Source organism: Ostrea edulis, chromosome 4 (assembly GCF_947568905.1).
Source record: "Ostrea edulis chromosome 4, xbOstEdul1.1, whole genome shotgun sequence".
Taxonomy (NCBI): Eukaryota; Metazoa; Mollusca; class Bivalvia; order Ostreida; family Ostreidae; genus Ostrea; species Ostrea edulis.
Genome location: NC_079167.1, coordinates 78,909,581 through 78,924,860, shown reverse-complemented (window position 1 = coordinate 78,924,860; position 15,280 = coordinate 78,909,581). Strand labels below are relative to the sequence as shown.

Below are 15,280 nucleotides of genomic sequence, written 5' to 3'. Positions count from 1 at the left end.
AATATTTGGACTGACACCTCTACCGAATCTCGGAGCAGTCATAATTCATGTCTGGTTTGCATCCAATTTCTGCCTGTTCTTGCAATTAATTTGCACCTAGATGGCATTGCCGCTTGCTTCAAATATTAAATCAACTCTGTATCAGTATCAATGCTGTATTACTCTCTGTCTAGTGTGTAAATCAAAATGTCAGGAAGCTTTCATGTGAATATAATTTTTTTTGGTTTAGTGGTTCGTAAGAAAAATATTTTCTCCATATATTTGTATTTAAAACTTTGATCCACTGTTGTGGCCTCATCTTAACCGCAGGGGGCCATGATTTTTACAAACTTGAATGTAAAACCTTTATCCTCTATTGTGGCCCCATCCTACCCCTACCCTCCCCCCCCCCCCCCCCCCGCGGGGACATTGTTTTAACAAACTTGAATTTGCACTATGTCAGGAAGTTTTCATATGAATTTCAGCTCAGTGGTTCTTGAGAAGATTTTCAAATGACCGGACTCTATTTTTACACTTTTGCATTTTTGTGATTATCTCCCCTTTGAAGGCATGGCTATTCATTTTAACAAACATGGATACCCTTCACCCAAGGATGCTTTGTGACAAGTTTGGTTGAAATTGGCCAAGTGGTTCTGGAGAAGAATAAAATGTGAAAAGTTTACGACAACGACGACAGACAACGGACAAATTTCGATCAGCAAATGACTATAGGGAGACTTCAATTTAGGGAGATAAGAAATTGTGCTATGAAAGTCAGCCTTTGAACGGAAAAAGTGATAGTTTTTATTATGAAAGTTACATACCTAGACGGTAAGTAATGCAACATTATTAGTGATACAGATTTGGTTTAATGGTCAAATAACTAATCTGAAGCGAGCAGCTTTAATTGGTAGAACTGACCGAAGTTGAATGAATTGTATAGGACTGCTCCGAGATTCGATGAAGGCATCACAGTACAAATATCCAGCTAACCGAAACTCGGCCGAGATTAAGTACATGTAATCAGTAGTCAAAATCAGTATGTGAAGTGGTATGAAACTTTACCCAACGACAAATTGTATTAGTAAATTGGATCGTTATAACGACCACAAAACTTGCAAAATGCTGACATCAAACGAGACTTTTGAAACACCGACCCTGTAGTATCAATTTATTGGTCAGTAGCTGCCTTAATACGGAACTTTCGGGATGTGCCGGAACGGCCGATTATATTTGACGTTTACACACCACGGTCACGTGATAATAACCAATTGTAGGGCAAAGTTGACAACGATACAAATGGTGTTTAGCTAGCAGACGGTCCGTAAAGAGCTATGCGCAGTCCCACGATGACGATCCTAGTCACTATTGGTGCTTAGTACCTGGATGTAAATTTGATGGAGGGGAAAAGGTGCATTTAGACGCGTATCATTGGATGCAAGGCGTGAGGTTTTACCGATATCCTCAAGATATTCCCTAGATTTATTTCCCTCACCAACTCCCATATTTTAATCAAATGCATTTTCCTATAAAATGGTTGTAGTAGTTCCTTTCTTTCAAAGATAGCATTTAAATGCAGGAATGTGATAGCAATTGAAGAATTCCATGCTTGTTTACTTAGTTGTCATTGTAATCCGGAAGTGACATGCCCTACAAATGACGTTCAACGCGCGATAAAAGTCGAGTGGATCCGTATCTCGAAAGTCCCGTATTCAAAAGCTGATTATAAGCAGCACAAGCTCTATTTCATATCGAATCCGTTGAGAGGTATAAACACCATGTACAGGTGATAATTAATGGAATAATCCCCATCAGCTAATGTAATCCGATTACACATACGAGTTGCACAGCTAATGTAATCCTGATTACGTTAACGGTTACGAATGCACCTGCTAATATAATCCCTTTCCAATGAATCCCACAAGTAGTTGATGATGTAGATATCAACCAATCCACTAAACTATGTTTTGAGACATAATTTGTTTACTACGTTTCTTTTGATTGAGATTCGCATTGTAATGGTTGGTATTATTATCATTGATATTACCGTATAGCGGTGGTTGTTATTTGTTTGTTATTTTTTGGGGGATTTTTTTTTTAGCGGAATACATATTGGCGGATAAGAAAGAGTTATATCACTTGCGTATTTGGCGAGTGAAATTTGGCGGAAAGCTATCTAACCACTAAAATAAGACAAATTCATCACCCCGCGGAAAAAAAAAACGCTGTACGGTATCAAGGTCTCCGTTGGATTCTTTTTTCCGTTTTTTTTTTTTTTTAATTTTCACAAATTTTGTAACAATGATAGCGCTAAAATTACCCATTTGATTTTTATGAAACTTTCAGACATCATTAAACATAACATGAACTTTAATTTGTTTTCGAAAATTTGACGTTTTTCTGATTCTTAAGACCATTTTGTGCACGCAACTCCTCCAAAATTAATGACGATAGGTACATGTAACTGAAACGACTATGGTACACAGTTCAATGTTCAAGCAGCAGTCACGCCTCACTGGATAAAGCTAACGAACAAAATTGTCAACCCGTTTGTCTCCGTTCCTTTGCATTTCGTGTCTGTTTCTCTTTCAGGCCAACGCGTTCCTTCTCCGGCGAAGTCCGGTCTATTCAGTGGAAAGTTTAAAGCATGTCAAAAACTTGAAACGGATATCACCTGACTATGGATTCCCATAGTGTGCGGTACCTATGCGTTGTAATAAGCTTTAATCGGAATTCATGCCCCCCCCCACCCCCCCCAACCCCCCACCCCCCACACACACACAATCTTTACCCAGATTTATATACGTATGTGAGAGCAAGGAACGACAACTCTGGGTAAAGATTGTTACTTGTCCAGTTCACATCCGTTAATATCAGTTAGATATGAGTCACGGCCGGACTACAACCGGGCATGCAGCGGGCCAACTAAAGATGTAATGGACCCCAACCGCATGTTTTATGAACAAAAAAACGCATGAAACTGGTGAATAACGGTTGTCAAACATTATAATGTCCACGGGATTGGTGTTGTGTAGTACTGTGTCTTTCCTTCTATTAATGCCCCCCCCCCCCCCCCGGAGAAATGGCTCTATAGTAGTTTTTCTCCCCAGAAATATGGCTTTATAGTAGATTTTTCCCCCACGAAAATGTGGCTATCTAGTAGGATTTCCCCCATTTTATAACCAAATGACCCCCTGGAAACTTACTATATAGTAGATTACTCCCCCAACCCCCCAACCCCTCTTCTCATTCCGATTACATTTACGGTGGATCTTTCCCATAGATATTTTTTCAATTCTGAAATACCCTTATTCTAAATATCCTAAATGCAAGGTGAAGATAACGAACAGTGATCAATCTCATAACTCCACAAGCAACACAAAATAGATAGTTGGGCAGAGTTAATTTCCGCATTCCCTTGATTTGCTTCGTGCGTTAACAACTTCTCAATAACTGCTGGACCGATCTTTACCACATTTGATATGTAGCATCTATAAGAGAAGGTACATGTAATTGTAACAGGGTTTCTGTTGAATTAAACAACAAAGTCCTGTATGGGTTCTTAGATGTCGATCACCTCCATTTTATTGCCAGAATCTAAGCTTTAGATATATATGTATGTATGACACTCTGAAACATATCAAACAATTATATTTACAATCATGTACATCAAAGTATTACTTATTTACACCAATTACTTCTTTAAAATATGTTGCCATGATATTATAAAAGCCTAAACACTGATACTATATTTAGGATATTTCTATAATGACTATACAGACATTATTCATTATAATCATAGAATATATCATGAACACCATCATACCATTCTAAGGGAATAAGTGATGTGGCAATAATCCCTCATTTAACAAAACATGTCCATGGAGATTGACTGTAAATTATGAAGTTTACATAAATAAACTTGCATCATAAAAATATCAAGCATGTATTTAAAAATATACCAAATCTGTGAAACACATAAATTTAACTTATTTCAAGCTAACTGATTTATGCCTCATAAAATATCATTCTCACTGTGCAAGTGCTATGGAATTAAATCTACTAAATTATTAAGCTTACTGCAAATTAGAAATAATATTAAAATTGGAAAATAAGCTTACCTTGTTAAAGAAATGATCAATCAACAGTCAAATATCTGTCATATATTTTCACCAACTTCTCTATAAACCAACTAGACAAAGAAATGACTGAACACCACCAAGAACTTTTGGAGGGAAAAAGAACTGACCAATAAAACACCAGCTAACAACACTAAAACCAATAGGAACTTCGAACACTTTCAAACCTATTTACAAAAGTTTAATTATAATGACCTAAGGCAAAATTCAATAAATCAGAACAGGTACTGCCGTTCTACTTGGATGAGCATAAAACACATCTCAATGTAGTGGTTATTCAGATAATGTTTAATTTGAAATCTATATACAAATTTGTGTAGATTTATTAATTTAAATCAATTAATAAACACTATTACACAATGATGACCCTGCAAGCCTCTACCAAAAATTGTAAATTTTATGACCTCCGGAGCAGGGGTTCCTGTGTTAGGGCGTGACCATATTGGTCATTTAGTGAAAATGCATTATTCCTTTAAAAATCTTTTTCTTTTCTTTTAGGCCAATAACAGAAAAACTAAGTAAATGGCAATGATGGGCAGGGAATCCTCTACCAAATCTGTAAAATCCATGATCCCTGGGGCAGGGGCTGTAGTAATGCCTGGTTGCAGGGGAAGGCCGGCTAAAATGCTTGTGTAGTTAAAATAACTTTAGTATTTACAAGCCTCCGTGGCCGAGTGGTTATATAGTCATCGCGGTCAGAATCACACGGCCTCTCAGTTCTGGTCGGGTTCGAATCCCACTCGCGCCGGTAAGTGAGAAAGTTTTCCAATTTACTTTCGGAAAGTCGGTGGTCTCTTTCCAGGTACATTGTATCTGGGTTCTCTCTTCCACCAACAAAAACTGGGCGCCACCAGATAACTGAAAAATTGTTGAGCGTGGCGGAAAACAGAAAAACAAAGTACAAAGTAGTATTTACAAATTATAGTGTGTGGGGGTGATTTTTTTTTAAAATAACATAATTTCGTATATTTTATACTTTCTCATCAATACCGTAAAGCATATCTCTAAAATTTGTCTGTATGAAAATACATGTACATGTATTTACATTCAAATTATCGGCAACATACACTTTTAGATACTCAGATCTATTCACTATAAATATTCATTGTACAAATCCCGACTATCTTTCCATAATCCGTGAAGAGGAAGGGGGGGGGGGTGTAACATTACTATGGGGGAAGATCTACTATATAGCCATTTTTTCCGGGTGAGCTACTACTGGGGAAAGGCCACAGAACAACATCGACATATTCTTGTTTAGCCAGTTTGACTTTTCACCTATTGCAAGTGCAATCGTACTTGTACATTGCTCTTCAAATTTTCCAGCTGTGCTTATTGATTTCATTAATGTTGTTTGGAAAAATCCATAACATATAGACAGAAGGAACATTTTGGTATAAAGAGTTACCTCCCTCCTCTGTCTTTCTGAATAATTAGTTGTGCTATATCTACTGATATCATACAGTAAGTAAAACTTGGTTATTAGGAAGTCACATGAAGCTTCAGATTAAATGTTCTTTATGTAATATAAATGATCTCTCCGTATTGGAAATTAAATATTATTGATTTTACGAATGCAACTGTAATCTGTCATGCCAAATAGTTAACCAAAAGACAAAATGAACGATCAGTCATAATTTCAAAATTTGAAACTCAGTATTGCAAATGTATTTCTAATTGTAGTTTTTCTCCAGTGCGGCAATTTAAAGGCAATTAAATTATAAATACACGTCGTTTCTTCTCATCAAACGCAATAATTGAAAGCATAATGCCCTAAATGAACGACAAACAGAAAAACTCCTATATTATAAACAGTGACCTGATTTCTTGGACATTGTCACGTAGTGTATGACCTAATTTCAGTAAGTTGTTCTAACTTCAAAGTTATAAGGTTAAAATTTCTCAGAACAGTCCCGGTCCATTTGATGTATGACATTTTGGACAGTGTTCGACTTTCTACTTACTATCAAGATTTGTGTCATCACATTACATGTTCAACCAAAATAAACCCAAACTTTTATGTGTTTGTACATATTAGTAACATCTCATGTTTTCAAAGTATACAAAATTACATGCATTTTGTCTTCTTTATGCTTATAGTAATCAGGGGCGGATCCAGGAAATGCGGTTACGGGGGGCGCCACTTTAAGAGGCAGGGGTCTGGATTTTACATATTTTATAGGGCTTGAAATATGTCTCCTATTTAGTCATTTGTACTATTTTCTATCATTTTTATAAGGTAAAATTAATAAAATGACGCAAATTGTAAGGGTTTTTGGAAAAAATAAGTTCTCCCAATAAAGTAATTCAAGAAATCAAAAGATTTTGTCATTTATTACTCCGGAAGTGGAAGAAATCATTGCTTCTTTGCTTCGTTTAATACATTTTTCTAAACAAGATACCACGATTTACCTTAATTTTGAAAATTTTACGGGGGACGCGCGCCGGCTGCCCCCCCCCCCCCCCTTTAAATCCGCCACTGGTAATTAATTCTAATAGTTCGTTCGCCAAAATTTTGCGATAATTAACCACAATACAGACTTAAATCTAAGCCCCGATTTCAAAAAGTCTAGTTAATACGGAACTTTCGGGATATGCCGGAACGACCGATTATATTTGACGTTTATACACCACGGTCACGTGATAATAACCAATACGCAAGATCGTAAATACCGAGTTAGCGGAACTCTCTTGTAAAGAAGTCCGGAAAAGCGGGTCGATCTTAGGCATTTTCATGGCATCGGAAGACGATTTAACCTCCATGTGCTTAATTCCACAATTAAAAGCATTTTTAAATGAAAGGTGTGTAAAAATGTCTGGATACAGGAAAAATGGACTTCTGAATTTAGCTCGCGAAGCTAAATATTTTGACGCAAGCTTTTCTCAGCTTTGGGAATTTCCTGGCTGACAGCAGTGGGGAAAAATCCACCACATTTCCATTAAAATCTATCAGTTGTGGATATTTCTGCGTATTATGTTTCTTTCTTGAGTCATTACTACAGTCTACTGCAATGCAATGATAGTACACCATTGTTAAAATCGGGTGAATCGATCACGACAAAAGTTGCAGAACGGTATTATTTACCAACATGCCCAAATTCTCGCACACCCTGGGTCTCGCGAGACTTTGAAAGGGGAAAGTAAAATTTAAAACCGAGACGGAAAAAGTAGTCGCGATCTTGCGTATTGTAGGGCAAAGTTGACATCGATACATATGGTGTTTCGCTAACAGACGGTCCGTAAAGAGCTATGTGCAGTCTCACGATGAAGATCCAAGTCATTATTGGTGCTAAGTACCTGGGTGTTTAGATGGAAGGGAAAAGGCGGATTTAGACGCGTACCATTGAATGCAAGGCGTGAAGTTTTACCGATATCCTAAAGATATTCCCTAGATTTATTTCCCGCGCTGACTCGCATAATTTAATCAATTGTATTTTCCTATCAAATGATTGTAGAGATTCCTTTCTTTCAAAGATAGCCTTTAGATGCAGGGAATTGATAGCAATTGAAATAGTTCATGTTTGTTTACTTATTTGTTATTGTAATCCGGAAGTGATATGCCCTACAATTACGTTCAACGCGCGATAAAAGTCAGAGTGGATCCGTATTTCAAAAGTCCAGTATAGTAGGTAATCACGTGGTACAGTGACGTCACATGCGCCCTTCGGATTGTATAAGTTGTGTGAGATATTATCAAAAACTCAGCTTTTAGGGGCCTAATCTATTCACCATGGGTAACATTTACATCGATGTTGACAAATTTTCCGAGTTTTATATGTTTTCGCCACCAGTGCATACATACCCAAATATAGCGAGGAAAGCGTGTATGAAATCGGCAATATTGCGAGTAAATAATGTTTATATGGGTCGCTGTTTACAAACTGTTGGATAATGTTAATATTCCTTTATACATCTGTAATTGACGCTGTTTTTCACCCCTAAAATAAACAGTGCAATTATTATTTATTTTTGGATTAGACAAATTATAATACGTTACATTGTTGACAACTACTACTAGTAGATGAACTACATCCTATGCCAAGCTACTATCACGGCCGAGTGCATTTCGGAAAGAGGGCAAAAGAAACAACACACACAAATCAGTAAAAGTAATCAAATTTGAAGTGGAAATTATATTATTTTATTTTGATAAAGCAATCTTATTATCATTGTTGAATTGTGATTTGCACGTCGTTAGGAAGTGGGGGCACGACGTTATACTCACGCACTCTTGAAAGATGTTACGAGTTCATTGAGGAAATAATTTCATAATTCAATTTAAAGTTAGGAAATACAATATTTTATTACTTATATAATTAAAAGTTCAATTATTTTGTATCTTTAAAATGTTTGTAAATCTACCATTTGGTAGAAATTGGAAGCACGTTATGCCGGGTATGTTGTTACTGACAAAGTGAAGGTCAGTTGATCCGAGTGTGTATTGAATTTCAAGACCAGAATAGAATTATGTAGTGCTAATAAGCTTCGATTTATCCATTTTTCGCAGTTTATCAAGGTCTCTGTCCAAGCGGCTTTTGAAAAGGTGTGTTTTTGAAGGTAAAATTCTTGCTCCAACAAAAAATTATCCACATCTGTTTTCTAGTACCATCCTTCGAAAAATTGAAAAATACTCAGTCTAAATCCTTTCTGCTGACAACTAATACACCCGAGAACGGCACAAAACATCTTAATGCAATGCTATTTACAAGCCGTCAGTGTGATAATTGGTGTGTTTTTTTTTGTCAATTAAATCTAATCTGTTTATGAAATGGCTAATAGATGTTTTTAAACCCGAGGGCGCATATGACGTCACACATAATGGCGCGTAAAATAGCGAAAGTAAATATGCATATCGCAAGATTTCAATTTCATCGCTTTCAAACTCGAAAACTACGCAAAATATTTCATTTAAAACACATTTAGAGTAGTTTTAGGCATGAGAAGAATTAAGTTTGCTGAAAAAATGAAAAAGTTTAGAAACATGCGTTGTGTCCTTTAATATTATTACAGAAACTCGTAACGTAAAACTCTATAATCACGAAAAAAATAATAACGTTGAAAATATAAGACGAATATTGTATTTCAGGGGCAGATCCAGGAATTTTTTTACTTTAAAAAGAGGAGGGGGGTGGTGGCTCTACCATTAACTTTGGTTTTCAAAGGGGGAGTTCCACCCTCAAAATGCGTTATTTTTATCTTTTTTAAACAAATTTTCTTACGAAAGGAGGGATCAGGGGGTCAGACCCCCCCCCCCCCCCCCCGGATCTGTCACTGTATTTAAAAATCTATTGACGTGTCAGATCGTTGGTCTCAAAACGGGGGTGTTCATCGTTAAATGAGATGTATATAAGTAATAATTATTGATCTTCATCAAATGATAAATATGGGTCTAGGCAAATCTATTAAAGTATAACTAACACTGAACACAGGTCTACAAACTAAGGGTCTGTAATGTTGACTCGTTCTGGGCTCTTCGTTCTGGAAAATTTCATAAGGCTTATTCAAGACTAAAATCACGGATTGAAGAAACGAACAAGCATTTTTACCTAGTCAACAATTATCAAACCAAATGTTATCTATAAGATCAGAATCAAGCATCGATAAACAACGGATTTAATCCATATCGTATTACCTTAAGTTGTCATTTTAAAAAAATAGAAAACTGGCTTAGATCCACCAAAGCGTGTCCCACCACTAATTCTAATTTAAAATTGCTATTTCAGGGTAATTTGTGGGAAACAAAAGTAGGATTTTATTTAATTTTACGAGATTTACTAATCATGCCAGATTCTAATATAGGTTATGGACTTACCTCACATATGGAACAATATTAAGGTGCAAACAGTAACTCTAGAGGAAATATTTCAGAGTTTATTGGCACAGATTGTTAATTTATATACATATATATATAAAGCACTAAATAATCACAACTAGGTACTGAAAATTTTCACCCCAGCCCAGGGTCGAACCAGCGACCTACCTTTCTTTTTGGGAAGTCGTTGTGGCCGAGTGGACTTACGCACTGGTTTGACAGTCTTGCTAGGCGGTGGGTGCCGTAGGTCGCTGGTTCGACCTCGGGCTGGGGTGAAAATTTTCAGTACCTAGTTGTGATTATTTAGTGCTTTATATATTAATTAATTAATTATCACATGTATCGTTTAGATCCTAGGGGTAAACGTAAGGTTGGGTGTTATAATTGTTTGTTTGTGCTATATATATATATATATAAATCGAAGAGAACGCACTTCTCTTCAGCTTACATAACTGTTTGATATCTTTAACTGATAATTCCAGCCACGAGACAAAGAGGACGTGCTGCTGGTTTCTCGCTCTATGTGTCAAACACAACGATAAAGGAGGATGGGTATCTGTGTTACAAGAACGGACAGGAGTTACCGACCTTGGATTTCAGTACAACTTGTGTGAAACATGGACGTTACGTTATATTCTACAATGAAAGACTTCACGGGATAACTTATCCTACCGGATATCAAACAGCCGCAGTTCACACTGAATTGTGTGAAGTAACTGTAACAGGTAAATGTTACATTGTGTTATCATACAATTAAAATACGTTTGATGCAGTATGATAAATAAGGTGCTATATTTTCTTGATATTATATGTATAGGTTGTGAAGAATCCGATGTGTTTGGATATAACTGTGATGTACCCTGCCCAAACAACTGTCAGGAATCGAGATGTGACATTGTCAACGGAACGTGTTTGGTGGGATGTACTGCAGGATGGGTGGGACACTTTTGTAACAAATGTAAGATTACGTATGTTATATCATGCAAAGATTATTGATACTTTAATGTATATACATTTAATATAAAATGAGATATGACAAGTGTAAGATGTAACAAATGTAAGAGTGCGGTGAAACCCTTATTCCTATATGACTGACATTCTAATGCAAACGAGTTTCATTGAAAATCGGACATAAAACCGAAAAACTTATGAACAGAATGATTTTTTTCCGTAGCATGTCCAGCTGGATATTACGGTCTACAGTGTAATTCTACGTGTATTGGACACTGCAGAGACAACCTGTCCTGTAATCACACCACTGGTCGATGTGACTATGGCTGTGGTAATGGATGGACAGGAACACATTGTAACACAGGAAATTCATTTGTCGTTATCTTAAAGTGTAAAGTATCCACGTTTACTAACCGTTGTGAAATATTTGATGGTTAAATATCAATATATTTTAAATTTGATGAATACCACAAAAAAGTAGCATGGGTATGAAACTGAAAATAATAAATTTTTCGATGTAATCATCTTTTACCAGAGTGTCCAGCAGAATCATACGGTCCTGATTGTGTGTATAACTGTAGTGGACAGTGTCTGAGTTACCTCCCCTGTAACAGGACAACAGGAATATGTGACGATGGGTGTAATCCAGGATATACCGGAGAACTCTGTGACAAAAGTGAGATGTTGCATATATAGTTTGATGTTTCAAATACGTTATCGATTGCATTACAGAAGTATTTCTTGTTTCTAAGTTGATGAAGTAAGCTCTAAATAATATTGCGCATTCAAGTTTGTATTTTGATATTTTATTTTGTTATCAACCTAAATTTTTTCCCATTTAAAACTTATACGATTTAAAACCAACATTTTAACTGTTAAACCAACTCTCATATCTATTAGATGAAACACAGAGCAGAAATACGAAAAATGTAATTATTGATTATTAATTAGGACATTGGATGTGTTTTCTTTTAAACTACAAATGTAATAGATATGTTGATAAATGTACGCAATCATACTGTCTTGTTTGAAGTCAACAATCCATGCATGTGCATCTGGTAAAAATGAAGGTGTATAACAAAACAGGTATAGACTGTGTCCTCAGACAACGGCTATGTTGTTTAACTCTCGAACGGATCTGTGGCCGTCAGCTTAGGGCTTCAGGCAACAGATCCGTTATCTGGTCAATCAAACAGCAGTTGTCACCGGACCCAGTCAGTAACTGTCAATAACTACAAAAGGGATCAATATGCAACTTTCCAGGATGATAGTATAGCGTTTGTAGATGTGCAGAACGATAGTTATTTTGTCTGCACGTACATGCACGTGCAGAATCATACTCAAGTACGCTTGTATGCACGTACATTACTTTTTTTCGTTGCTTGGTACTGAAAGGACCATATTAAACACACTACGTCTAATTAAAGGCTAAAATAATATGATTTTTTGCTATAGGTTTACAATGACATCACTTTTTAATTGGGGGGGGGGGGGGTTGGTCCCCGTTACAATTAGAACTAGTTTCATATTGTTTTACGTTCCATTCGAGAATTTTTCACTCGTATAGAGACGTCAGCATTGCCGGTGAATGGCTGCAAATTATAGGCCTATGCTAAAGAGTTGATGTACGATAGTCGGTTAGGCTCAATTTCAAAAAGTGAAAAAAATCTAAATCGTTTCAACGAGTTAGTATCTCGTTATAACGAGTTAATGATCTCGTTATAACAAGTTAGTTATCTCATTATAACGAGTTAATTATCTCGTTATAAGGAGTTAATTATCTCGTTATAAGGAGTTAGTATCTCGTAATAACGAGTTAGTATCTCATTATAATAAATTGATTATTTCGGTATATAATAAGTTATTATCTCGATATAACGAGTTAGTTATCGCGCCATAACAAATTCATTATCTCGAATAAAACGAGTTAGTATCTTGTTATAACGAGTTAGTATCTCTTTATAACGAGTTAGTTATCTTGTCATAATGAATAAGCTATTTCGTTATAACGAGAATGCTAAATTGTCAAAATGATAACTCTTACAGAAACGTAGTAGGACCTTCTCTTATTCCCGAAATCTAAGATTATTCTTAAAACAAGTCGTAGCAATGATACAATTGCATGTACTTAAAATAGATTGTGTTTGTTTGTACAAATACATATCTTGTAAAATAAATCATCAAGGTATATATCAATTTGCAAATGTTTATAAGTTTATATATATTTCCCCAGTAATACCGGGCCCCACCGGGCAGGATTTTAACAAACTTGAATCTCCGCCATCTTGGAAGCTGTTTTGTAAATTTAAATTTTTCTGACCCGTTGTTTCTTGAGAAGATTTTGACCAAATATCGAGTTAGCTCAAAAATTTTGCCAAACCATTGTGGTATATCAAAACGATAAAATCTAAATTTCTTCTTGATAATGGAAAATTGGTATTTTTGTTGATAGAAGAAAATATATCGTCATTTATTCAATTCTTCGGAACTAGATATAAAGATTTTCTTGTCATCTTAACAACGAATAAAATTGTTACGTAATATATGTAGTCATCATAAAATAATCGTGATCAATTCAGAGATTCTATTAACTTTAATTTTGCGGTTATTAATTAATTATAATCATTTTGGAAAGAACAGGACCTGAAGATTTCCATAGAAACTAACTCATTATAAAACGAAATAATTAACTCGTAATAACGAAATAATGAACTCGTTATAACGAAATAAAGTATTATTATTTTTATTAGTATATTATTATACTAGCTCGTTATTTAAGGAATGGCTTTAATTCTGGGGCATGTTATACGAGTATAATCTGGTTTGGTCCAGTTTACGCTTTATAATCCAGGATTAAAGTAATTCCTGATAATTTAATGCAAAAGACAAAGGTACTAACCTTCGATGATCAAAATGTATATTATAAATCGGTAAAATACAAGTCAAATAAGCCGGTCAATGATTAATTTAGCAACAACGACGAAGTGTCTTGCTGTGAAGGCAGCTATCTTTAATCTTAGCTCTATGGAGCGTAAAAATTGTCATGACAAAAATATGTGTAAGCTATCCATGCAATGCGTAGTTCACTGCCCTCTGGAGATCGAATTTGAAGTCGCTCATCTCGGACAGATTGAAAAAATACGGGAAATTGCAATGTTGAGGCCTACCCAAAGTAAGTCCAGATTAGAATAGGTCCTCAGTACCCCCAACTTGTCGTAAGAGGCGACTAAATGGTGCCATCCTTCAGATTAGACTGCAAAACCAGAGGCCTGTGTCACAGCAGGTGTGGCACGAAAGAGATCTCTCCCTGCTCAATGGTCGTAAGCGCTGAGCATAGGCCTAAATTTTGCAGCCCTTCATCGGCAATGGTGACGTCTCCATGTAAATGAAAACGTCTTGAGTGGGACATTAAACAATATACAATCAATCATCGGAAAATGTAGGTGTATTGTTGAATCTGATACTTCATTTCATGTCTACAAGAACAAGTATACACGTTAAAAGTAACTATTATTCCATAGGAAAGATTCAGATACCACGGAATGACCCTGCTGATCTTAGTCATTCATTTTAAGCTTGACTTTATAGGTCAATGACAAAGCCTGTATCAAGTTAAATTTTGTGCATCTTTATGGTTCTTTCAAAAAATATCGAAACTATCATGCAAATTCAGATTCCTTTTTTCTATCGATTTGCAATATAACTTTTAAAACAATCCTCGTTTTACAAGCGTTGTCTTTTGTTGTGTTCAAGAGATATTTTGCATACTATGCAAGTGTTCAATTTCTTCTTCTTCAAAAATTGAGAAAATAAACAACATTTAATACTTCTACACAACATTTTAGCTCACCTGAGCTGAAAGTTCAAGTGAACTTTTCTGATCGCCTGTAGTCCGTCGTTTTTATACGTCCGTCTTATTATGGTATGGCGTTCATGTCCGTCCGTCTGTCTGTCTGTCCGTCCGTCTGTTAGCTTTTTCGTGTCCAACCCGTAACTTAAATACTACAAGGCCTAGAATCATCAAACTTTGTCTGTAGATACATCTTGGGTAGAAGGTGTGTCACACATTAAAACCAGGTCACTGTGACTTTTCATTAAGAAGATATCTGTCTGTCCGTCCGTCTGTTAGCTTTTCGTGTCCGACCCGTAACTTAAATACTACAAGGCCTAGAATCATCAAACTTTGTCTGTAGATACATCTTGGGTAGAAGGTGTGTCGCACATTAAAACCAGGTCACTGTGACTTTTCATTAAGAAGATATCTGTCTGTCCGTCCGTCTGTTAGCTTTTTCGTGTCCGACCCGTAACTTAAATACTACAAGGCCTAGAATCATCAAACTTTGTCTGAAGATACATCTTGGGTAGAAGGTGTGTCGCACATTAAAACCAGGTCACTTTG

At 36.0% G+C, this 15,280-nt stretch overlaps 1 protein-coding gene across 1 annotated transcript in view; it reads left to right on the top strand.

The window, feature by feature from the left end:
* The window catches only part of LOC125667208 (receptor-type tyrosine-protein phosphatase epsilon-like), a 47,955-nt gene that overhangs the window by 2,368 nt on the left and 30,307 nt on the right, over window positions 1–15,280 (top strand). Inside the window, exons 3-6 of the mRNA XM_056161483.1 lie at window positions 10,413–10,655; window positions 10,748–10,888; window positions 11,105–11,241; window positions 11,413–11,557. Coding sequence (XP_056017458.1) covers window positions 10,413–10,655; window positions 10,748–10,888; window positions 11,105–11,241; window positions 11,413–11,557 — 666 coding nt within the window. The remainder of the gene's footprint in view (window positions 1–10,412; window positions 10,656–10,747; window positions 10,889–11,104; window positions 11,242–11,412; window positions 11,558–15,280) is intronic.